General features: G+C 43.7%; 2 protein-coding genes across 3 annotated transcripts; both read right to left on the reverse strand.

Moving 5' to 3' along the window:
* Positions 1-288: 288 nt before the first annotated feature.
* On the reverse strand, positions 289-3643 carry rpusd1 (RNA pseudouridine synthase domain containing 1). Of its 2 annotated transcripts, none has more exons than XM_079281985.1 (6): positions 3507-3643; positions 2440-2663; positions 2222-2345; positions 1996-2098; positions 1609-1710; positions 289-1342 (listed from the first exon to the last, which is right to left on the reverse strand). In XM_079281985.1, the coding sequence occupies exons 2-6, from the start codon at positions 2625-2627 to the stop codon at positions 930-932; spliced, it is 930 nt and encodes a 309-aa protein (XP_079138111.1). In that variant the 5' UTR covers positions 2628-2663; positions 3507-3643; the 3' UTR covers positions 289-929. The 2 variants fall into 2 exon arrangements, with proteins under 2 accessions (XP_079138111.1, XP_079138112.1); XM_079281986.1 differs by lacking the exon at positions 3507-3643 and adding an exon at positions 3281-3380.
* A 1339-nt stretch (positions 3644-4982) lies between these two features.
* LOC306786648 (rho GDP-dissociation inhibitor 2-like) lies at positions 4983-24404 on the reverse strand. Its single transcript, XM_079281480.1, has 6 exons — positions 24291-24404; positions 14891-15064; positions 13863-13946; positions 8816-8892; positions 8077-8140; positions 4983-7531 (listed from the first exon to the last, which is right to left on the reverse strand). Exons 1-6 carry the CDS (start codon positions 24361-24363, stop codon positions 7332-7334), a joined length of 672 nt encoding a protein of 223 aa, XP_079137606.1. The 5' UTR covers positions 24364-24404; the 3' UTR covers positions 4983-7331.
* Positions 24405-25406: the final 1002 nt, after the last annotated feature.

Consider the following 25406-nt stretch of genomic DNA (forward strand, 5'->3'; position numbering starts at 1 on the left):
AACAGGTTGTAACTGCACCACAGTGGTTGTCTCAAATACTGCAGAGGAACATGAGGACATCAAACTGTAATGCAGGATTGAAACTGCACAAGTATGCACCTGGAATAATTATGAGCTGTATGGTGTTGCTGCCTTATGGCAGCAGAAAGTGTGTGCGTGGCCTCAGAGCTCAACAAACCCCATGACGGCAGTCGTGTTTTTAACCCAAAGGATATCCAGTCCAATTGACAGAAAACATAATGATGTAAAAACGCGGCTGAATTCTTGTTCAAATATTTATTTCGCTTTTTATATTTGTACCGCATTTGTATTTGTTGTTACTTTGACTTTTTGTGTTGGAAACAGTCTGATTCAAAGCAGTAAAACAACGACGAAATAACAGAAATGCACAGAAACATACATTGTAGAATGCTTAATGCTGTCATATGGGACTCCATGTATGTTACAGCCATGCAGTGAATGTGACAACACGCATGAAGTTATGAGCATTTAGACAAAAAAATATTTGCTGCTGCTCACAGTTAAGTCACATGACCAAACACCAAATTCAAATTCTTACACTTTTCAGGGGGGGAATGTGTATTAGACAAAAAATATGGCATCAACCCAACCCCTCACTTATCAAGATGAACTTGAGCGAGGCACTTATTTCTCAGCTACCGTGGTGGAACTGCTCAGCGAATCATTTTTCAAGGCTGGTTTTAGTGGGAAGCTCCCAGTTGTTAAATAAGAAAGCAGCAGCTTACATGTTCACACATGTCTCCTCTAAAATCATGTTTGTGACTCGTTGGTGAGGGAATTATGGTACTGGGTTTACTTCTGTGCATGCTACTTAAATGCAACGGGGGGGTCAGTGAGATGGAGCATGCACACTCAACGTCACCTTCATTCGTAAACAGCTAAAATAAGTTAAAATACATAACAATAAATCAGTCCCCAGACCATTCGCTCAGCCACTCCTGACACCGCCTCCTCTGCTCCTCACTCTCCTCCTCAATCCTCTGTCCCCGGCGTCCTTTCCTCCTCTCCTCCTCCAGCCTCACCCTCTCTCTCTTCTCCTCTTTGATCTTCCTGTCCTCCTCCACCCTGCGCTCCAGCAGGGCCTCCACGGTGGCCGGCAGAGTCCGTAACGAGCGCAGCGGGAGCCACTTGGGATCCGCCGTGGGGAGAAAGGGGTCTCCAGCAGAGACCAGCAGGGGCTCAGGTTCCAGGGGAATGTGGAGGAGGTGTGCGTGCAGCATCATGCGGTACGGGGCGTCGTCCGCTCCAGAGCTGTAGGTGAAGTCCCCGACGATGGGGTGGCCTATTGCGCTGCAGTGGACCCTTAACTGGTGTGTTCGGCCTGAGGGGGGGGGGGGGGGGGGTAAAGAGATGGTGAGGAGCCAGAAAGACTTTTCACAGCAGAGTCATGAAACACACAAGGTACTCAAGTTCAAAATAATCCCGAAAAACATCTCAAACACAAACAAATAAACGCAGCAGACTGCGAGTCAGGGCCTCAAGCAGAGAGGCGCCGCAGGACATCAGAAGGGTCTTTAAGATGCTGCATGAAATGTATGATGAGGCCGTTTTACCTCATTTTCAAACTGAGAAACTGAGTGTTGTTACCAGTGAGCGGCTGCAGTAGCACTTTGGTGACGGAGTCTCCATCGTACAATCCGTACTCCAACACCGTCAGCCCAGTTTGGCAAAGCTTCGGGTTCTCACAACCTGACGACGGAAGGAAGGGGAGAGATCAGCCAGAAAATAAAGGTGAATAGTTCAGTCATCCCAAGCATGCTTCATGAAGTATTCAACAATTAATTTAAATCAATATTAGACCGCGTGTGAATATTTATTTTGTTTTTATCTTTATGTGTCTGTTTTTACTTTGTGTGTACTGTGTGGACAAAAACTTACTGAACAAAATTTGAGGTTTCCAGTCCAGAATTAAAAAATGTAAGACATGTTAAAAGACACACGCACACGCGCACACGCGCACACACACACACACACCTTCTGTTCCCTCGATACACATCATGTGTGTTTTTCCCTCTGAGGAGTTCTTGCCAATGGAGAAGTCCAAGGTTTGTGTCTCGTCCTCCACCCAGCCACGAACCTGGGAATCAAACCATTTCTGTACTTACTTTTTAGTCACCCGTAAAAGGTGTCACACACAGACTGACATGTGGTAACAGCTCTGTTGTGTGCATGTGTTCGGCTGTGTTTGTGTCTTCCATACCAGGGCGAGGTAGGCTTTGGTGACGGTGCGGTCCTTGAAGCAGCGGTAAGCTCGGCCGGCAGCAGCCTTATTGAGGGCGACACAAAGAGCCCCACTTGTGGAGAAATCCAACTGATGACAGAACCTTTGAGAGGAAATAGAGAAACATGATGAGACTATCACTCTTTATGAGTGTATTGCATGTGACCCGATGCAGTTAGCATTTGTGTGATTCTGACCTGAATCCATAGTAGGTGCTCGGGTCTGCCAGCTCAGGGAAGCGGTGGCCGAGTTGCGCCTGCACGGTGTGCTTCTCGTACCACATCTTGCTGTCGATGCGGATGTCCCAGTGCTTGTTCACCACGATATAGTCGTCGCTCTGGTGCAGCACACGCAGGCTCTCCAGGCTGGCCGACTCTGTGATCATCGTGTGCAGCGTTTAACTCACACAACTCATCCAGACCTGCAGGACAAAGGTGTTGTCTTCATATTTCCATTACGACTGAATCAGGGAGTAGTGCAGTCTTAAGAACCGTTGTTTAGAGTATAAATCCAACAACTTAAAAGCTATTAAATGCAAAAGTAATATTAGCAAAATGCACTTGCAGCAAATAAAGTATTTATTATGAAAAAGTACTCCTTTCATACTGATACATAATTGCATTACTATAACTGATGCCTTGATGTTCAGGCAGCATTTCACTTTGTAGTTGGTCGATATGGAGCAAATTTAAATGACTTTATATACTGTTGGATATAATACTGTCTAACAGTGTGTCATATTCTATAAACTACACGTTCAAACAAATGTAGCTGTCAGTGGAGTAAAACCTACAATGAAAACACTGCAATAAAGTACAAGTACTTTGTATATTTGCACTTAAGAACTTGAATAAATGTTGTGTAACCAATGGACTTAGACAGTGGATGCGATTCTAAACACAACACTGGCAACCAGTCATGAAATGGAAACAAAATAACACAAAAAACATGTTTTAAACTGTGAGAGTAACAGGTAAACTAGCTGGTAGTAGCATCTCTTATTCACTGCGTAGTCTTACAGTCTGATAAATAACGAACTTTTGCAATAAAGCAAAAACATCAAATACACAGGCGTGCCACCAGCTCAGTTTAAATAATTGGGAGGACATATTGTTGGTTGAGTAGCAGCAACTACTGCCCTGGTTAGCTTGTAACGGCTAAGAACCGGCGTTGGTTGGTTTGCTAGCCGCTGTATGCTAACACCGTATAAGATAAGCTAGCTGTTTGTGAGCGTCATAATAATGCGACTGTCTGCACAACTTACCTCTCGTAACCAGACAGCACTAATATGTGGTGTATTTTTGTCGACATAGCGAAAGTAAGCGTACGTCTATCTATAAACATCGATGTAAACCAAACGCCACAAGTTCTTCTTCTCCTTGTATTATTATGGCTGATAACAGAAACCAGTGTGTGCAGCGCCATCTACTGTACGGATGTGTGTCGCATCATGGCTCCATGTCGGGGTCTTTTTCTAGAACGAGGGTTATTGAATTATGGATAACTTTGCAAAGTAAATATTACAGATTTGAGTGAACTCTGGGTTTTTAGTCAGTAATCCAGTAAACCTACTTGTTGCTAATAGACCTTAAAGATCTCCATTAGTCGTCCTCCTGTTAGAAGACCATTTCTGTTGTCAGTTTGTGTTTGTGAGTTTCCTGTGCTTAGTGGTTCCCTAACTTTTTATCCCATGACCCCTTAGAATAAAGCAATGTCTACTTGTAGCCCCTCCCGTCACAACATTCATATGTCAATGTGTTGTGGGAAGTTATTCCACCATACAATAATTTTTCCTTCTCAGATTCACAGAAAACAATCTTGTGAGCCATTTAATTCCCGACCTTCAGACTGGGAACTGCTGTTAATGCTTCCTTCCGTAGTGCAAAGACGTGCAGGCTAGGTGAAGTGAAAACTATACTGTTATACATGTTATTGACAAAATAGCATAGGTGTTGCTGTGATATTATTTCTGCCATAATCCCTCAATTTAACCTCACCTTCACACTTTATCTGGCAGAGGTCCCTGGTCTGATGACGCGCTCCATCCAGCGTTGTGAGCATGTGGTGTTTGAGATAATGACACGCTGGTATTTTCTATTTCATTTGTGTGTTTTGTGCCAGTGTCTAAAGACCTGAAGTATAGAAGATAATAAAAGCTAGTACTTGGTTTGTGAGTATAAATACATGATATTGGCACAACATGGACCGTATTTCAAATAAATCTTTGTCATTATGAATTATAAATAAATAATGATCAATCATCCGTCATTTAAATTCAAGGCTTTAGGGTTTTTAGGGGTTTGGGTAGAGTTGAGTAGAGTGGGTAGTCACTATCTATTGCTGAAGGAGGAACCAATGGTGACTGAGCCTGTGGCCCACTGATGAAAGTACTGCAGTATTTATATATTTTCAGTTTTGAGTCAAGGCACAAAAAAAGGGTAAAAATAACTCCTTCAACACGATCATCTTCTGTGCTGTGGATCCATATAAACGAAAGATTGCACACTTTTCTTTCCAGTAAATGGAAAGATGAAATTCCCTGTTTGATTCTCAAAGGAATAGTGTTACATGTTGGTAAACACACTTATTCGCTTTCTTTCTGTTTCTTCCTAACGGTCTCCTGGCTGCATAGTCAACTTATAAACGTGAGAGTGGAATCTATTTTCTCATCTAAATGTGAATAAGCACGTCTAATGCTTTGTGTGCATGCGGGAGGAATATCTCAAACGACACCTCTCACTGTGGTTTGAATTGCCTTTATTAAAAGATACAGGATACTAGATTTGACACCAATATTTGACGATGCAGCACTTGATCGTTACAGGCATTGAACACAGACAAATGTTTCCAGCTGCCTGTGCCTTTAAAAATATCCCTGTAGATACTGTATCTGCGGTACACGGCAACCATTGACATCTGGATATTGCGTCAGTATCTTTTTTTTTTTTTTTTTAAATCACATTCAATTTTACAATAAACTCGTAAAAAAGGAAGAGAATCTTGCTAAACCATGCAACACCCAACAAGCCAACATTTACAGTTAGTCTTAGATCACAACGATTTCAAGTTCAATGTTCAGCAACAATGACAATATCATATCCAAAGACTGAACACAATGATGATAGTTCTTATTTTTTAAGGGGATTTAATTCATCCCTCGATATACGTCTCAGTATTCTTTCAGATACCATCTTAAAATGTTTAAATAATGCTCAAAGCAGAATTGTATTCACATCTTGTGTCCTTGGTATATGAGAGAAGTTCAGAAAGGGCACACTTTGTTCATTTTTAATGAATGAATTGTATGAAATTATTAAAGGACATACATGCATCTCTTTCTACAATATGCACAGTTCAGTTACAGTCTTTCCAAACGCGCCACAAAGACTTGAGAAAACTGCTGCTTTCAAAGCGCACAGCAATGTTAAAGTATAGATGCATGTTGTGCACCGTATCAGAGTTTATTCATGATTTGAAAAGACAATATTTGGACAGTTAGAGCGTAATCTTGTTGTATGGATTGAATTGATTGTGTGGATTATCACTCAGTTTTTTCTTCTTCAAGTTTGTAATGAGAAACGATATTTGTGGGTGTATGTGATTTGATAGTTTGAATCATGAAACCACGGAATTGAAGAGAAGTCATGATGGTAAATTGTTGAATCTCTTCCCTCAATCAATCCACAGATCAATCAATCGATACCCTAAGACATGGGATAAAATACATGCTTTAAATAAAGAAATATATGAAGACAATACAGGAGTTAACCGACACCTTGAGAAAGTAATAAAGTCGTCTTCTTTTCTTCAACAAATATTCTAGACAGGGGTTTCAAACTGGATTTTGCCAGCCCTATTGAATTTCTATTTTGGGGATAGTTTTGCTCTAAGTTTTAGAACTATAACAATCAAAACATACATAAACCCTTGGGTGATGTAAACTGTAATTGCAATGTTGCCATTGATCTATTTTTAGCCTATTCACGGAAAGAAAACTTAAAATACACGGTGATTCTGAGGCAATGTTTTCTTTGTAGATGTACATGTTTTTTGCGATGGACATCAGAGACAATGATGTCCCCGGGATCCTATAAGTCACACTGAATCTAAAAATACGTCAATTATGTCTGAGAGACTTATGGGTTATGCATGCATTGTGACAACCAGGTGCTATCAAGGGCACAAATGTGATCCACGCAAGTACATGAACGTAAATGACGACGCCTGGCACAGCCGGCACGATAACGCGACCCTGGTTTGAACATAATCAGCGTTTGTTTTTACACACCAGTAACTGCACAGACAACCGTCCTCAAGGGGGCGACATGGAGCTAATCAGAGCGATTCCAAGATCACAGCGGTAAAAAGAAAGAAAGAACCGAGCTTCTGTGGTGGAATGTGTTTTCAGTTGCATAACTAAATATGCCGACGCATACAAAATGTTCAGCTTCACGCTCGCGTTGTGTAAAGATTTTTTCATGACACAATCGCTGCAATGTGTGAAACCGATCTTGCGTCTGCGTACTTACGTGGATCGTGTTTGTTCCCTCGAGGTTTTGAGGCCTTCATGAGCTGCATGTCACCATCCCTTCAACTATTATTGGTATAGCATTGGAATAGTTCCTATTGAACATCCAAATGCACAGTATTTACATATTTCCTCTCTTCTCTTTGGGGACGTCTGTGTGACAGATATCGAGTGTTTGTAATTATGTAATGTGTGTAGGCCTATATATTGTATTTCCATTTGTGCCACAAACTGACTTCCTTTAATTGCCTGCTTTTGCAGACCACAGATGTAGAATGATCTGGAAGAAGAATATAAATGCAGTGACAGAAGGCAGAGAGAGAGGGGGGATTCTTTTCTCTAAAGGTTCCCGTCAGGACACCTGCACCGAACAGACAAGGAAGAAAAGGTAGAAGAGGAGACCGAGGAAGAAGAGGAGGGGAAGTAGAGCCTCCCGTCTCGGGACCATTGCGAGGCTGCTCTCACAGGACAAGACGGAGGAGGGTGAAAAGGGGAAGGAAAAGAGAGGAGGGGGAGAGCAGGAGTGAAAGACGGGAAGAGCAGCATCATCTCTCTCTCACTCTATTCATTCCAGTCCTTGTTGAGGTCAAAGTTCCACTCCCAGCCCAACAAGGTGTTCTTGTCGTCGTCGGTGAAGTGGGATTTGACCTGATAGTGGCCGCGTGTCATCGGGCCTCTGGGGACCTCGTCAACCGGGCAGAGAACCTCGTGCTCCTCCTCCTTTGGGCAGTAACTTCCCACCATGTGCGACACCTTGTCCACTGCAGGAAAAAACAAAATGGACACTTGGAGCAATTCGACTTAACTAATGCGGAAAACAAGTTGGATGAAGCCGTTTGTGGCTCCATGAGGGAGCTGGGTGAAGTCCAATAAGTTGTCTCAAGTGACGTCATTTGAGTCAGTGTCATTTGGGGATGAAAACTATAAACTATTGCAGAAGAATCCGGGGATGTGGAGTTAGACAGAAGATGGAAGGATGTTACAAGAGTTTTTGTTGCATTGCAAATCAAGCATTGGTTTTGTAATCGTTACATATTTTACAAGATAGGGTTAGGGTGTGAATATGTGAACTTTCATTCATGTACGTTTCTTTCTCATGTAAATTTGAGGTGAATGTGTGCTTCTTCCTGAGTTAACTATACAAATACCATATTTAGTCAAAGAGCAGGCCACAAATTACAAATATTAACTCTGATTGATGTTCGGTTATGTGTTATTGTCCCTTTATGATCAGCATCATTGAGAGCACTAGATGGGTATATTCCTGTATATGTAGTCTCAACAAGGTGAAGCTGAGTGGCCTTACCCGTTATTCCTTTTCTGGAGGTCACATGATGGTACCGCAAGCCAGCAACGATTTCTCTGTTCACCTGCACACACACACACACACACACACGCATACACACACACACACACACACACACACACACACACACACACACACACACACACACACACACACACACACACACACACACACACACACACACACACACACACACAGTTTCATCAGATCTCCAAATATTGTCAAGGACTTTTCTGACAGTGGCTGACATAACTGGCACCTCCACTTTACCATAAACCGCCTGTGACATCATGTATTTATCAGCCCGGTATGTTTCATTTTTCCTCTTTGACTTTTAGTCCCGAGCGTGGGTCAAGCTCCAAAAACAGTGGATACTACATTACCCACAATGCAACTCAACAACTTCCTTTATTCAAAGCATTTTGTAATTGTTGCTCGTTTTGATGAGAGCTACATATAAATAACCTTCATCATTATCAATGTGTCTTTACTGCACAGATAGCCAATAACATAGAGTTCAATGTTACAATTACACAGAAAGTTAGGATTTGTATCAAACTGCATTAAAAGACAGCAGTGAGGCCATCTGTCCAGCAGGAGTCCTCACAGCAGAGCAAAGTCAATCACTCTCTGAGCTGTTTGGTTATTCTGAGAACGTCCCGAAGGTTGGGAACCAGTGATGTAGAGTAAACCGCTCCAAACCTTAAAATCCCTCCGTCACTGCGTCGATCCATCTTACCTTGAAGTGCATCTTCAGTCGGTACGTCACGCCTTCCTTCAGGGAGAGGGTCTTCTCCTTCAGAGCGCTCAGGTCTCCTGCACAAACAACAACCATGAAACATCCCTCATGGTCAGCATGACTCATTCGGTATGATATCACCTGCTTCAGCATCTCAGAATGACTCGCTGCATGATCACACTGCTGCTGATTTACACAAATATATAAAGCGGAATCTTATTAGAACGACCATCTGGAGAAATTGCTCCTCTTTAGCCCAAAATATGTATTGTTATAAAACTAAAATAGGTTTCTATAGTTTTTATCAGATAGTACTTCATTCTTGTCCTGTTTTTCCAAACTGTATTGATTAAATATCCAAGAGAAAAGACATAGGTGTTGAGGTTGAATTAAAATGAATAATTGATTTACAATCAGAACAGATAAGAGAGAAAAAGGAACTTGAATGGTCAAAAGAAACAAAATTAAAATACGTGCACAAAAAAACGGACAAGGAATTAAACAGTTAATTAAAATAAGTTAACTTAAATAAAGAATGTAGGATGAAAGTTTTTCGTTCATGAAAGCCGTTAGTAAGTCTGAGTTTACTTACAATAAGATAAATGTGGCTCACTGCAGGTCAAAATCACTCAAATATAGACTTCCCTCTCATTGTGTGAGCTAAATAAGAGGAATTTAAGTCATGAAGGGGGAAAGTCTTCTGCTTTTATACATAAGAGTTACTGGTAAAAAACAGAATGCCTTCTTTGTTCAATAACATCGTCTTTGTCTTGAACGGGTTCATATTGAAGAGGGAAAAGTATCCTTGACCATTGTAAAAAGCACACAGCAATCAGAAATGCATCCACTGCCTAATCACTTTATATCTCAATTTAAACCCGACCATCAGTCCTGAGTGCCTCCTAATGGACGGAGAGAAGCAAGGGAAGGAGGAGAGGAGAGGAGATGGAGGAGAGATAGAGGAAATGGGAAGAGAGGCAGAAGACAGCAAAGCAAGAAAAAGGAAGTGACTTCAGATAACACACATAAACAGAACATATCGTACATCGCTCCTTCAGAAGTGCAGCGTTATAGGTTTGATTCCCACTGGCGACACCCAAATGAAATATATATGCACTTGTGCAACATTTAGGCACGAAGAATCGACATATTGCTCTTTCTAATGAAAATCTTCCAACTCTGCTTATGACAGTCATGTTTTCACTTAAATTGAGAATCTACATGCACCCCCCCCCCCCCCCCCCCCTGTGGTTTGGTAGATTTACAGCACCATAAGAAATACTTGAAACTCCCCATTAAACAAAATCAGAAATGGATGTCATAAAGGTAATAAAGCTGTTCCTCACTGGCCGACATTTGAGAGATTTATCTCTATCTGTGTCTCGGTTCCATGGATTCCAGTCTCTCTATGAACTGTGGTATGTAAATCTCCTTCTCCCTTCTCCTCCCTCCGACTCGTCTCCTCCTCTCCTTCCTCTCGTCTCAGGAGACAGAGAAAAGAGAAAAGATGATGAGCGTCTGACTGAGAAAATAGGTCAGTGTGGAGAGCTGTCTATGTTCTCCTCACCCATTATTAAAATATATAATAATTGAACACTCGAAGGACCGTTCTGCCGAATGAGTACGCTGCTGAAACTTTAATTTATAGTTTTCTATTCACAAACTTTCCTCCCGTTATTAGGTGAAGTTCACAATAAGAACACCGTTAAATTGGTCACAAATGACATAATACTAGGCCCCCAGCACACAATAAATGTGGGGTTAATATCAGGTGGTCGATATAAAGAGGCCGCATGCTAGGCGTGTGTGTGTGTGTGTGTGTGTGTGTGTGTGTGTGTGTGTGTGTGTGTGTGTGTGTGTGTGTGTGTGTGTGTGTGTGTGTGTGTGTGTGTGTGTGTGTGAGACTGAGTAGATGTGTAGCAGCACGCATGCTCAGCAAAACGCCCCTGAACCCGGGGAACATGGAAGTTTAACAAAGCCGGTGATTACGTTTAGAGCACTAAAGCACTGAGAAGTCATAGCCAAGGACACTGAAACACTACGTCGTGTTGTATTGAACCGTATAGCACAGACATATGGTTGTGTGTGTTTATCTACTGAGAAATAGAATGTAAAAAATCAAGAGACGAGCCAAGTAGAAGTATTGGAGTGAAATTATCTCACACAGAAATAATGATAGACAGAATGTTTTCTAGTAAAATGTTAGATTTATGTTTATTTGATGTCTAATGTACATACATAATATGAAATGTTTGTTCAAGCCAAACTAGGTCACAGCATTGTGCCTATGTTATTGCATGGGTGCCCCCATTGGGCAATAAACCCTCCTCTCTGGCAGTCGTATTGCTTTTTTCCACAGAGACACAGCAACACATTACAAGTTGTTTTTGTGCTGCCAGCTCAGCCTGAAACAATAAAAATGTTTTTTTTGTGTTTAAATGCAATCAATGTTCAGGCCATTGATCTAAGCACAAGCAACGACTGAAAACGACAACAAAACTGCAATTTCTTGAGCGCTATCAGGCTCTAACAGGAAGGTCATAGTCTGGCAGTGCTGATAAAAAGAAGGTGATGCACTGGACGATTTCTAGAGCAAGCGATGAGTTCAGGATGAGGAAGTGTCACGAGGCGATGATCTGAGGCAAGAAAAATATGAGCGGTCAAGAAGATCAGACATCAGAAAAGCCAACATTAAAAAAAAAGACAATCTGAACCACTTCAGTTGGAGGTAAAACAGGAAGTGAGAGCTCTCTTATGTTGTCAGTACAACATCAGTGCAAAGGAAACCTGTACAACAGTACAGTGAGATCTGGGATGGATTATAACATTACTTGTGTTTCTAAGGTAGATCTTAGAGCTCAATGAAAATAATATAAGTAACAATTAACCAGAATTTTACATAAGATTTTGGGATAGATTCTTACAGTATTACAGGATGACCAGAACCACGCAATTGAGCTATTTGAGGTCATGAATTACTGTTTTACTGGAACATAATTAAGTAAAACTAGTTGTAAATGCTTCAGCGGACATAAATTATGAATTATAAACTGAGAGTTTTGTCTCAGAGAGCTTGGAGGTGCATGAGGGAACACTTGAGAACGGAGAAGTTGACACGAACCCAAACAACCTCGCAGTAGTTAAAGGTCTCTGATGGGACAACCAGCCCAGCCTGCAGGGAGAGTCTCTTTTCTCTCCTACACTTTCAAAGTGTAGAGCGATCACCTTTACTGTGGTGCAATGTACCCCCCCCCCCTTCTCTCTCTTACACACACACACACACACACAGTAGTAAATGCTCGTCATCACTTAGGGCACCGTGCTGCATTGGAATCAGCCGATAGTGTATAATGAGGTCTCCAATGCATTCAGCCATCGATGGAAAGTCCATTTCACATCCAGCCTGGTGCCGGCTCGGCTATCTAACTGCAACACGAGACACCAGCAGGAGCGATTATTACCCCGCTGCTGACTCGATAGATTAATGATGAAAGATGCTTTTCTCTCACACAGCAGCATTCAGCAATTTCTCCTTTTTTCTCTTTAGCTCTTGGAACACAAACACACACATTCATCCAAATTAAACCTCATATATATTTGAACGGCTTCCAGGGAAAATAGGAGAAGGAATAGTTCAGTGTCAGATTTGTCCAGTTGCACGAGACCAACAACACTGCTTCTAAAAGAGCCTCCGACTGTCAAAGAGCACTTTCTGGATTGGACTGACGTCGCTCCCAAGCTCATACAAGTATGCCGTTAATTGTATTTGGTCATTTACGGTAATTGAGTCACGTAGCCTTGACATTGGTAGCAATGGGGATATCAGCTGTTCAGTGTCTTAGTTTCGTCAATGAAAGGAGAGCTAGAGGGAGTCTTATTTTTTGCTGACCTCTGTTGATCACCTTTGTAAAACTCTTTGGAGCGTTTTGGACGCGTGGTTTCCACCACACGTATTCGTTTGTTCTTTCTGCAAATGAATCATTGCCGGCCAGCGCGTCAGCAGCAAACCTTTGGTTTCAGATAGTCACCTGTAATCCTGATGACATCACTAAGACCTCACACTTACAACTGTTTTTCTAAACCGTCGTCCTTGTGTCGACTCAACTGAACTTCACGTGTATCATCCATGAGGTGCTCCTTTAAACTCCCCCCCCTCCCCCCTCCACCAGTACGTAATGCAGTCTTTCTGTTAAAAAAAATTGTCCAAGTCCAAGCTGAGATTACACAATTGATTTTCCATCCACCTCTCACTTCCTCCATCATCTATGATTGCGATCAGATCTGAAAGCATCTGTCTGGTGTGGAGGAGCAGCCTCTCCGTTTAGTGCAGATCAGCAGATCTTCCATTACACAGAGAAACGTGCACATTAAAGGCTGCTGGACGCTCCGTGTTTGAATCAGAGAAGAGTGCATATAATACAAAGTCAGTATTGCCTAGCAACCAGGTGACCTTTCCTATTAGCAGTCTGTGTGTGTGTCTTTGTGTGTGCGTGAATGTGCATGTGTGTGTTATTGTGTATGTGGTACAGAGATGCCTCAGACAAGGAAAAACCAGAACAAAGCAAAGCACACACACACACACACACACACGCACACACGCACACACACACACACACACAGATCGATCCTTTTCTCAACTTTATCCCCTGTAGGGATTGATAATCTCTCTGCAGCCACCTGATTACCATGCACCACACACACACACACACACACACACACACACACACATACGTGAACTTACAGACACCTCAATCTGACTGTCGCTTTCGCCTGCACCCAGGGGAAGATGTCAATACAGCCCACTAAGCAAACATTTGTCTGTCTCTCCTCTCTCGAGCGTAGACACACCCACTGCAGTCTTTCTGCACATGAAAGGCAGAACGTGGGGTGAGACGCCTTGCTCCGGGGCGTATCAGCGGCATGTTTCACCTCACAGGGTGCGAGGCTGTAGCAGCGCCATACCACAGCTAGCCAGGGTTAAGGAGGAAAAGTAAGGCTGGATAGAGAGGAACAAACAGAAGAGCGATGGAAGGGAAGCACTGCGTACCTGTCAGGTCCATGGTGATTGGTTCAGGAGCCTCGTCACACAGCAGGGTCAGTCTGGTCACCTGGACATTAGCCACAGCGGGGTCTGGTGAGGAAAAACACAGCATTCATACAGACATAAAAAAAAATGTCATTCACTCATTCATATATTTTCTTGTTTGTATCTTTTTAAAGGGATAGTTAGACATTTTGGATAATAAGCCTACTTTATTTGCTTTGTTGCAAGATATATATATATATATATGTCATCAGAATGTCAGTAGGTATTTGGTCATCAATCAAAGTACTGGACAAACTGACATTTAACTCAACACCACGAATGTCAATTGTATTGTGGTACTACAGGAAAAGTCTGGGAACCATGAATGTCTGCACAAAATCGTCAAGTCCAGCAATCCATCAAGTTGTTGAGTTATTTAAATCTGGTCCAAAGAATGGCTAAAATATATCAAACATCCATTATGCTAATGCTGAAATTGTACATATTAAAATATCACGGTCCACAAACATTTCAGTTATTGGAGAAGAAAGTAATCGTCCAATACCCGTTTTGTAGGCCATCCGGATTCAGCAAGGACAGATTAAAAGCTTAAGGGCCTCAGTTTGACAATAAAGTCCTCTCCGACCCCTCCCCGCTTTCCCGTCCTCTCATTACAGCCTTTCTCACTGTATTTCATATTACCAAGATTAAGACGAGGCGGTGTTAGTCAGAGCTATTCTACTGATATCAGCTGGCATGGCCCGGCTGCTGGATTAGAGATGCTGAGGCAGGCAGGTCTATTGCAGAGTGTGTGTGTGCGTGTGTGTGTGTGTGTGTGTGTGTGTGTGTGTGTCTGTGTGCTTGATCAGAAATTGATGACTGCGAGGAACTCTGCACCAAGTCATTATATAGAGTGAATGGTATTACTAAAGCTGCAGTACCATTAGGTACAAGAGTGAATCACCAGTTCTTCTATCACCTCAGGTAAACAATACACACACACACACATACACACACACACACACACACACACACACACACACACACACCTGCTGGCATTGTTTCCGTCCCCAGCAGGGTTTGCTTGTACTTGACCAGACTCTCGTCATCTTTGTCCAGTTGCCGAATCTCATCCAAACTCTTCTGGACCGGAGCGATGTAGTTTAGGTTTCTGTCATCCTCCTCCTCCTCAATATGCACATCCTTCTTGTCAGCCATGAGACCTTTGAGAGAGGGGAGAGAAGAACAATAAAGGGATGCTGTCATACGTTGCAGTGATTGCAGGTGCTTTAATCTAGACCTGACGTATCCCCACACTCCCCTAGCTTACAGATGAACTCCCCATTCATCGACATCATCCGTCATTTTACAAATGCGTTCATTTGAATTCACTTTAAACTGGAATAGCACTTAATATTATGTACAATAAAAGCACATATTGTTACAATAACGTGATCAACTCTGACTGAGACATAAACCAGAACGTTTCCGACACCAAAGTCTTGTCTCATTGCCGAGGAAACGCAACAGACAGGCGAGATTGCTTCACCGTCGGGGATGAGATGCATCTCACTCTCTTCAGCCATCCTGGATTTCATCAGGGGTTTTGATTGAACGGAGAGTTTTACAGACATTGGATAATGTGTTCTGCAAGATGAAAGTTCATTTTGGCATCTCGATCTCTTTCCGCACCTCCTGAGAGTGAATACTTGCAGACTGGAATAGTTACACCGACCGAAAGGATTTGACCCGACAAAACCAGCGTTCACAGTTGATTTTTGACTGGACAGTAAACATGTGAACCTGGTTCACAACAAAGAGAACGTTCAGCACAGCAGGCTCTTATTTACCAGGATGTACCGACGGCAGGAATTTAAATCTCTTTATCACTAAAACCTGCTTTCATCAGTCATGACTACAATGCAAGCTCATAGCATTGGCAATAAAGAACTTTGACCACAATAAAATGTTCTCAGCAATGAACCGACTCAAGACTTTTGTGCCTTGGTGTCTTTATGCTTAAAAACTCGGTGGTCCAAAAAGTCAAGGGCCGAGATAAGAAAGCGTTGGAGAATGTTGAATAAACCAGATAATGTTCTTTTCTCATAAACAGACACACACACACACACACACACACACACACACACACACCATTTATAAAACATTACATGGTCTCCAACACGAATGCACAAAGTAACATCTAGACTCCAATTATCTGGAGAACAGGATGCAACAGATACAGACTGCGAGCTGGACGTGTATTTACCTCTGCTTCTGTTTTTACTGTTCATAATGAGATGGCTCAGTGTAGAAGCCATTACTCTGATTTGTGTTTTACCTGTACATTCTATACTTTTAAGGAAATTATCGTCATGCTACCGATTGTACATCAAATTACGCACACACACACACAGGGCCAAACCCGGCTGCCTTCAGCCCGTCACCATGGCAACCCTTTCAACTCCCCTTGCAGTGACATCACCTTCGCTGTGGGTCTGGTTTATACGACCGAGAAGATAAAGTGGAGCATTTATTTCGACTCGCAGCATCGGAGATCCATGGTGGATCAGTTTTAATACACCCTGCAAGTGCATTACCATAAATCTATATTTATTTCTCCTTTAATGGACTCAAATTCAACTCTAATCAAATTAAAAAAAACAAGTATTAGGCGCAGACAGGTTTCCCCGCCTCATACTTTGAGTCGATCGGGCAGATTAATAATCCACACACACGTTTCCTTTCTATTACGGTAAAAATGAAGATGTTCAGCAGAGGAATGGAAATTTCTTTCCCATTTTCCTTCCTGTGTTTGAGAAAGAGATCCTCAAAATGTTCTTAAAAATCCATGATTCTGATATTAAATATTATTTATACATGAAATAGCATGAATTAGCCTCATGTTTTGAATCTGCATCTTCTTCATTATCAAAGACAACTGTTGCTTTAAGATCTTTCTGTGTTGAATCCAGTTCAGTTAAGAAGCTGAAAACATGAGGAATTGTTTCTGTAAAAAAAATGCCTGTTTTAAAATACCAACACAAGGATCTACACAAACACACACGTGTTAAACTCTACATGTCACATCTGCACGGGAGATGACTTCATGAATGATTCACCCTGCTGTATTTCCATATCAAACTCTGCAGCTCATCCCCACACGAGGAGCGTGGAATGTGTTTGTGAGCCGCTGCTACCGTCCTCTCTGACATCTGATCGCTCCTCTTTGATCTCCAGACTGCTGACCCGTCACAGTAACCGCCAATTAACATTCATTTTGAAATCCAGGGTTTGGTGCCCAGAGATGCGAGAGTGTTTTTAATATGTCGTGTGCGGTAGTAGAAACCTGGCAACCAAAGAGGGATTCCTCCTTTGTTTGAAGTCGCAATGTGTAAGATCTTACGAATAAATAGGCGCAGTATTTTATTTCTACTACTGAGTCAGATACAATCATCAGTATATATATATTTACATATATGTGTATAAAATGACAGGAGAGGGGGAAGAGAGGCATACTCCCACTGCTCTTCCCGGAGAGACCCGCCCTGGTGTATCTGGTTGAATCACAGACGACTGGTTGAGGTTAGGCATTGACCTCGAGCAGTTAGGGTCAGGACAGACCTTTGGTCAGTGGGTCAACATTGTGACCTATTATTATCTAATTTGTTAATGTTCTAAACTAAAACTCTGCCCAGATCTTAGACATTGCATCTTTAAAAACAGGTACATTTAGTTTTTTTAATCAGATATGCAGTCTGTATAAATGAGTCTGAGTTCTAGAATCTAGGGAAATGATTCTTTATTTTGCACTATTTAATCAGTTTTGTCAAAAGGAATAACTAAAAAAAACATCTACTGTTGCAGCTGATTTCAGCAGAAACATTCAGAGCTAAAAGCCTCCATAGTGAGCGGATCTGGTGTTAGAGACGAGCTAACACCAGCAGTGCGTCTGTTCTGGTCCATGTGTGGACATGTGTACCGGTATTGTGTGGTCTTCCTTCTGTTGCAGCCCTCCATCTGTGATGTGATATCAACCGGTGGATTTTCTTTGATAGCCATAAAACTGCCTCGTTACCCCACCAGCTTCTCAAACCGTCTTCTGCACCGTAACGCAGCCGTCTGCTGTTAAATACGTGCTACAAGTGACAATCAGCACTCTTGTTGAGTTGTTACTGAGAAAGCTTGAAACCATGTTCGGGCATGCTCACTTTTGTTATTTGCTTTTACACAAAATATTGATGTGGATTTCTTTAGGCTCTTTTCGTTGCCAAAACCTAAGAGTCAAATAACGTGGGGTTCATTTGTCTTCATTGTTTTTACTTCAGTGAATAAAAAAACTGATTTATCTTCTTGTGTCTGTGTAAGAAACAAATGAAAATAATGTGTTTTGAACGGCTTCATCACCTGCCGTCAAATCAAACCGCATTTGCACAAGTGATATATATTTACACTAACACGGAGGATCCACAGCAGTATGTAGAACCATCAGACACAGAATCAGTGTTCATCTGCTCATATTTACAGCTAAACCAACACGTTTAGTGCAAAACCAACACAGCAATCTGTCTTGGCAGGAAAGAGGTGGCTTCAGGCGGAAGAAGGATTCGAAGAGGAATGCTAACATGAGTCCTAACACACACACACACACACACACACACACACACACGCACACACACACAGACACACACACACACACACACACGTTATTCTGTTGGTTCCTTGTTGACATGAGGCTTTCACAAATGTCTGTATCCAGATTGTGACTAAATCTACTGTAGCTGGTAGACACAACCAGGCTCGCTGATTTCCCCGTTTCCAGCCTTAATGCTAAGCTAAGCTAACAGGCTGCTGGCTGTAGCTTTATATTTAACAGACAGATATTAAAGTGGTAATTCTAGCATATTTCCCAAATTGTTAAACTATTGAACTGTGTTCAATCCTGGTGCTCATCCACGCGATGGAGGCTACCGGATTAAATTGTTTTTATCTGGATCAACAAAGAAATCTGTGTTTGACATTCATTTAACATACTGTATCATAAATGGGGCTTTATTGGGACTTTAAGTAATCAAAGTTAAACCTCTCTTCTACTTCCTCAACAGCCCTCCTCTGTTTAACTTATCGCCTCCTCTTTCCTTAACCCAGATAACTGTTCACCGTGTCAGGAACACACTTCCTTCTCACCATGTGTGTGTGTGTGTGTTTGAGCCCTAAGCATTGCTGTTTTTTTATAGTCCTATGAGGCCCGCTGTCACTGCTCTAATACCATAACGAGACCTCTGGGACGCTGAGACACACAATATACAAGAAAAAGAAACACACACACACAGAGGAAGATAAAATGAAACCTTTCAGGTCTCTGCGAAGCCGATAGCGGCTTTTACAATGAAGGAAGAGGCAGTAAAGGAAGATTGATCTAAATAACAGCGTTACAGCAGGCCATGAGCACGGTTTGCCTCCATCTAGGCTGCTGGTCCTTTTACCGCTGCAACACGACGGGAATCAATATGTCACCTGCACGAGGCTGCAGACACGCCGTCAACGCTGGAGACACTCATAACACTTCATCATGTTAACCAGCAAATCGTTCACATCTCATTTCCTGCTTGTTTCCTTGCTGATGAAACACCGAGATGACAAACAGCTGATACCAGCTGCTGTTATTGGTGACATCAACACACGGAGGATGTCTCACCGTGACACTGCAGCATCTGTAGCAGGTTGCTTTACTGCAGACCTGATGCTTTGAAAGCGTATGCTAAAAAAAAAAAAGTGAGCAAGAGGCCAGAGATGAAACCACGCCCACTTATGTATGACCAAAGCCTGACAGCTACAGCACAGTTTGATTAATTTTCTGTTTATCAGACCACAAATGAGACAAGAACCGCCTCACTCCCCGCCGCCGGGAGACTCCTTCGCTGTGAGGAGAGCGGGTCGATTCGGCTGTAGCAGCTCAAATTTAGCCAGCGCAAACTCTAGCACCTCCGTCTCCGGAGCGTCTGTCTGCTCTCCTCCTGGCTGTACAGACTGCAGGTCAATGAGCCTCGGGCTGTAAAGCTGCGCTGCAGACGCCATGCTCGACTAAGCCCCGCCCCCGCTGCTGCGCAGAACGTGTATCAACATTTGATCCAAATCGCACCAAATATGACACTGCACATCGTTGGGTTGCCAGCAATACATCCGCCAAGTGGGAAGTTGATCGGATGAACGGTTCCTGAGATATGCGGAGGACAAACAGACAGGTCTTGCTTCATCGTTAGACACCATTTCTCATGAGCCCTATAGCTTTGCGGGCGAAACATTCCCGTCTAACTAAAAGAGTCAAGTCCATGGAGTCCCGTTCATGAGTCGAGGGGTTACAGATAGCTCATGCCCGTCTGTAATAACAGCAGAACAGAAAGGACTGAACGGAGAGAAGGTTTAAGACAGCAGAGATTACAACTAAATTAAAAAAATCAACAACTCAGAAGATTACTTTAGAAGAGAGCGTTGGACGAGCGTCTAGTTCCACCATCATCCCCGTCCCCAAAAAACCAAGGATCACAGGACTCAATGACTACAGGCCCGTCGCCCTGACCTCTGTGGTCATGAAGTCCTTTGAACGCCTAGTCCTGTCCCACCTAAAAACCCTCACCGACCCACTCCTGGACCCCCTGCAGTTCGCCTACAGAGCCAACAGGTCTGTAGATGACGCAGTCAACATGGTCCTTCACTTCATCCTCCAGCATCTGGACTCCCCAGGAACCTGCACCATGATCCTGTTTGTGGACTTCAGCTCTGCCTTCAACACCATCAGCCCGTCTCTGCTGCATGACAAGCTCTCCCAGCTGCACGTGCCCGACTCCACCTGCGAGTGGATCACAGACTTCCTGTGTGACAGGAAGCAGCATGTGAAGCTGGGAAAACACGTCTCAGCCTCCCGGACCATCAGCACCGGCTCCCCCCAAGGCTGCGTTCTTTCCCCTCTTCTCTTCTCCCTGTACACCAACAGCTGCACCTCCAGTCACCAGTCCGTCAAGCTCCTGAAGTTGGCGGATGACACCACCCTCATTGGACTCATCTCAAGTGGGAGCTGAACATCAGCTCCATCACTACAAAGGCCCAGCAGAGGATGTACTTCCTGAGGCAGCTGAAGAAATTCAACCTGCCAAAGACAATGACGGTGCACTTCTACAGAGCCATCATCGAGTCCATCCTCTGCTCCTCCATCACGGTCTGGTACGCTGCAGCCACAGCCAAGGACAAGGGCAGGCTGCAGCGCATCATTCGCTCTGCCGAGAGGGTGATCGGCTGCAATCTGCCGTCCCTCCAGGACTTGTTCGCTTCCAGAACCCTGAAGCGAGCACGACGGATCGCAGCCGACCCCTCTCACCCTGGACACAAACTGTTCGCGCCCCTTCCATCTGGTAGGAGGCTGAGGTCCATCAGGACCAAGACCTCACGCCACACGAACAGCTTCTTCCCGTCCGCAGTCGGGCTCATTAACAGAGCCCGGGTCCCCCACTGACTCTGTCATCCCCGGGACATTTCCTTCCCTCCCTACTACTCCCCTGCACTTCATATTTAAACACACTTGTTACTTTTACATTACACTTGTTTACAGTCCTGTTATCTGTTTGTCGTGCACTTTATTTTATATTCTTTTAAATTCTATTGCAAATTTTAATATGTTTCTATTTCTTGCACTGTTGATTGTTGTTTATTGTTCAATGTTATTGTCTAATGTTATGCACCACCTGCCATGGCAAATTCCTTGTATGTTACATACATTGGCAATAAACGGTTCTGATTCTGATTCTAGAACTGTATCATTTTATTGCTATGCTGGTATACCCCCTAAAAAAGAAGTTGTTAACTTTTACAGATGACTTTTAAACATTCATGAAAGCTGTAGTCTTTCCTGTTCTCATCAGACGGCAACCTCCAGTTCTGAAAAGCTAATGTGGAAGTGCCTTAAAGCTGCATTCTCTCTAGTGTCCAGCAGGGGGCGACTCCTCTGGTTGTATAGAAGTCTATGAGAAAATGACTCTACTTCTCTCTTGATTTATTACCTCAGTAAACATTGTAAACATGAGTTTATGGTCTCAATCTCTAGTTTCAAGTCTTCTTCAATACAGCATGATGTTCATTTAGTACATTATGGTCCATTTAGAGTCACACAGACCATAAAGCAGGGGATGCTTTAGGGCGGGGCTACCCCATTGTGATTGCCAGGCCTCTAGCTACTAGAGCCGTATATCGCCACAAAATGCAAGATGGCGTCGGCCAAATCTTATAAGAATATATGAAGTAAAATGTTAACGCAGTGAGTTAAGCTGGTGAAACAGAGGCTCGCCCGGACATGACGTCAAGACTTTGTCTCTATAGACAGAAAGCACATCACCCTTTTAATCAATCTCACGCACGCACGCACGCACACACACACACACACACACACACAGAGTAATATGTCCTCAGCTGCTCTGCAGAGACAGCAGGTTGTCTAATTGACTGACTTGATTGGTCTCGTATGTGTCTGCTCACCCGCACAACCTCATTTATTACTGCTGGCACAAAAAAAAGAAAAGGAGGAGGGATGACGTGAGGAGACACAGTCTCTAAAACACACTGACAGCATGTCTGTGAGTGTGTGTGAGTGTGCGGAGAGTATAGTCAGCAGGTGGGGAGAGAAAAGAGGGAAAAAGATGAGCGTTCAGGACGAAATGAAGGAGGCAGGAGGAGGATTAGAGTGCACGATGTGGAGGTTAGTGTTAATAGAAGGTGGGGGAGAAAGAGAATAAGAAGGGACAGAGGGAGGACAAAGGGAGAGGAATAAAGAGAGGAAGAGGGAGGTAAAAAAAGTGAGGGAGGATTAGAGAGAAAATGCAGATAGAGAAACAGAAAAAAAGGAGAGAAAAGGATTTCAATTAGTCTGAACACTTGCTGCTCGCTGCCTGTGTCGGTCTGTTCTGATTGACAGCTTATGAAGAGCTGGGCCTCACCCACTCTCACTCTCTCTCTCTCTCTCTCTCACCCACTCTCTCCTTAACCACACAGACAGTGTCTTCAGTGTCTTTCCTGGTAACATTTGCTGACAGAACACGTCGACCTCAACCGCCTTTGTTTCCTTTCTTTTCAGTTTAACCCCTGTTCCTCCTCTCCTCCCTCATCTTCCACCTACTCTCCTCTTCATCCTCCTCCAACCATTCCCACTTGTCTTCCTCCCCCTCTCCTTATAACTTCCCCTCCTCATTCCTTTTGTTTGTCTTCTTCTTCTCCTCCTCATATCTCCAAACACCTCTTTTTCTCGATGTTTCTCGCCCTCCTTTTCTCGCCTTGTCGTCATTTTGCTCCCTACTTGCCATTTATCTTCCACTCAGTCACCGCCCACGTTCCCATCAAAATCTCCTCCTCCTCGTTTTTCAACACTCGATCTCAGCCAAGTGTTTTTGATGGGATTCGATGTGTCATAGTCACACAAAAGAACAGCACAGACGAAGCAGAATTCACTTAAATTCAACGCGTGTCGGTTTGTAATTCAAAAACAGCGATGAGATGTAGGGCGGTTGAAGTTCAGGGAGTCGGGACTGAAACATTAAAGTAAATAAACCGGCAGACATGAAGATCTACGGTCGGATCCTGACTGGAGCAGAGCGATCGATTCAAGCTCTTTGAAATTCAAAGACTAAATAGAACAGATTATTCACGGCCGCCTCAGATCTTAAATCTCATTTCACCTCCTCCGCTTGAAGATGATCTCTCATTTCATTCTGTTTCTTTGCTCCTAATTGTCACTGTGGTTTTCTCTCTCTCTCTCTTTATGTCTCTCTTTTAGATGACTTCACTCACTTTCTCTGTTTGCATCCCTCTTCGCCTTTTGTCTCTTCATCTCACAAACACACACACACACACCTGTGTGAGGGGAAACCCCAGGACTGTTCCACCATCTGTCACTGCTCAGCCCTACTGCAGTGTAGTGAACGTGCACGCGCACGCACACACACACACACACACACACACTTGCAAAAAAATAGTGATAGAAGCATCAGCACGCACACACACACAGCTGCTCCCTCTGCCAACATTTCATGAACACACACCCTTTTGCATGTATGTGAGCAGAAACATAATTACACGCACACGCACACGCACACACACGTTACAGATCGTCACAGATAGCGTTGGATGTGATCAATAGCTATTGATCTGCCACCTTTGGCTGGTCTTGGCAGCGCTTCATGTGAGACATAAAAATGTCCACACCCGCCACAATAGAGACATATGGCGCGCGCGCACACGCACACACACACACACACACACACATCTTAAAACAAACACACACGCCTTATTTCTAAATTATGAACAGTTGATAATTGACACACCTTTAATAACTTCTATCACTGATGTTATTCTAGTTCACTACACACACATGCGCGCGAACACACGCGCACACACACTCCAACGCCTCACCTTTGTAGCACATGGTTAACCACAGCAGCTCCAGCACCTGACCCCCAAACTCACACACGTCCAATCCCAGCATGGTGCCTCTCTGCGGGGCTGAAAACCCGTCGGGGGGAGGGGGGGTGGAAACCTCCACAGGTAGCAACAAAGTAGCAGAGCAGGGACGGATTAAAAGAGGAGACCATCCACAAAGGTCTTGAATTTGGGGAGGAAAAAAAAGGGAGGGGGGGTGAGGTCAGATGAGCATCTCCTCCCTGGAGGAAATTTACAAAAAAAAAAAATTGTAGTTGGAGGGGTGGAAGAGGAAAAGGGCTGGCGTGAGAGAGACGGAGGCAGGGAGGGTATCCTTGGGTGTGGGTGTGGATGTGATGGGGATGTGTGTGAGCTACAGAGAGAGAGAGAGAGGAAGTGAGCGAGAGAGAGGAAGAGAGAGAGACGACGAGAGAGAGAGAGAGAGAGAGAGAGAGAGAGAGAGAGAGAGAGAGAGAAGCAACAGACACAAGAAGCAGCACTTCTTCTTCTTCTCTTTTGTAAACCGGAGCTCTAAAAAAGGGAGAAATCTAACAGTTTCTGTTGTTGTTGCATGCAGCAGAGAGGATGCTGGGAGCTAACGCTGGTTTAGCCGGCGGAGCCGTCTGCAGCAGCACGTGTGTGTGTGTGTGTGTGTGTGTGTGTGTGCTACTCAGACGCTGTCTATCGATTCGGAGTCGAGCAACGAACCCCTCCCCTCCTCCTCCTCCTCCTCCTCCTCCTCCTCCTCCTCCTCCTCCCAGAGACTGCAATGAGCTCATCCTTTAGCCCCCCTCCCCTCCCCTCCCTGTTTCTCTCCCTCCCTCATTCACTCTTCCTCGCCTCCTCAGTCCTTCTCACCTCCCCCCCCTCATCAACTCTTTCATGCCTTTATATTCCTCTTCATTTTTCATCACTTATACAAATCCTCATGTGGTGTCCCCTCTCTCCCGCCACCCATTCATCACTGTGTCACGCCATCACTCTCCATGTGTCTCTATTCACCCCCCCCCCCATCTTCATCTCCCTTCTGTCTTTTAGTGACCACACCCTGTCAGCAGTATGCTCCAATCATGACTCCCACTCTCATCTTTTTTTCCCCACTCAATCTTT

The sequence above is a fragment of the Melanostigma gelatinosum genome (assembly GCF_949748355.1).
Source record: "Melanostigma gelatinosum genome assembly, chromosome: 13".
In the NCBI taxonomy this organism is placed as follows: Eukaryota; Metazoa; Chordata; class Actinopteri; order Perciformes; family Zoarcidae; genus Melanostigma; species Melanostigma gelatinosum.

Bases quoted from the DNA above. Each gene is read 5' to 3' on its own strand.
- rpusd1 (XM_079281985.1), bottom strand. From the start codon at position 2,627: ATGATCACAGAGTCGGCCAGCCTGGAGAGCCTGCGTGTGCTGCACCAG. The intron at 2,099-2,221 runs GTATGGAAGACA...TTTGATTCCCAG, and splicing joins CCAAAGCCTACCTCGCCCTG to GTTCGTGGCTGGGTGGAGGA. The intron at 1,711-1,995 runs GTGTGTGTGTGT...TTCCGTCGTCAG, and splicing joins GTGTATCGAGGGAACAGAAG to GTTGTGAGAACCCGAAGCTT.
- LOC306786648 (XM_079281480.1), bottom strand. From the start codon at position 24,363: ATGCTGGGATTGGACGTGTGTGAGTTTGGGGGTCAGGTGCTGGAGCTG. The intron at 15,065-24,290 runs GTGAGGCGTTGG...CCTCTCTCAAAG, and splicing joins GTTAACCATGTGCTACAAAG to GTCTCATGGCTGACAAGAAG. The intron at 13,947-14,890 runs GTGTGTGTGTGT...TTTCCTCACCAG, and splicing joins GACGGAAACAATGCCAGCAG to ACCCCGCTGTGGCTAATGTC.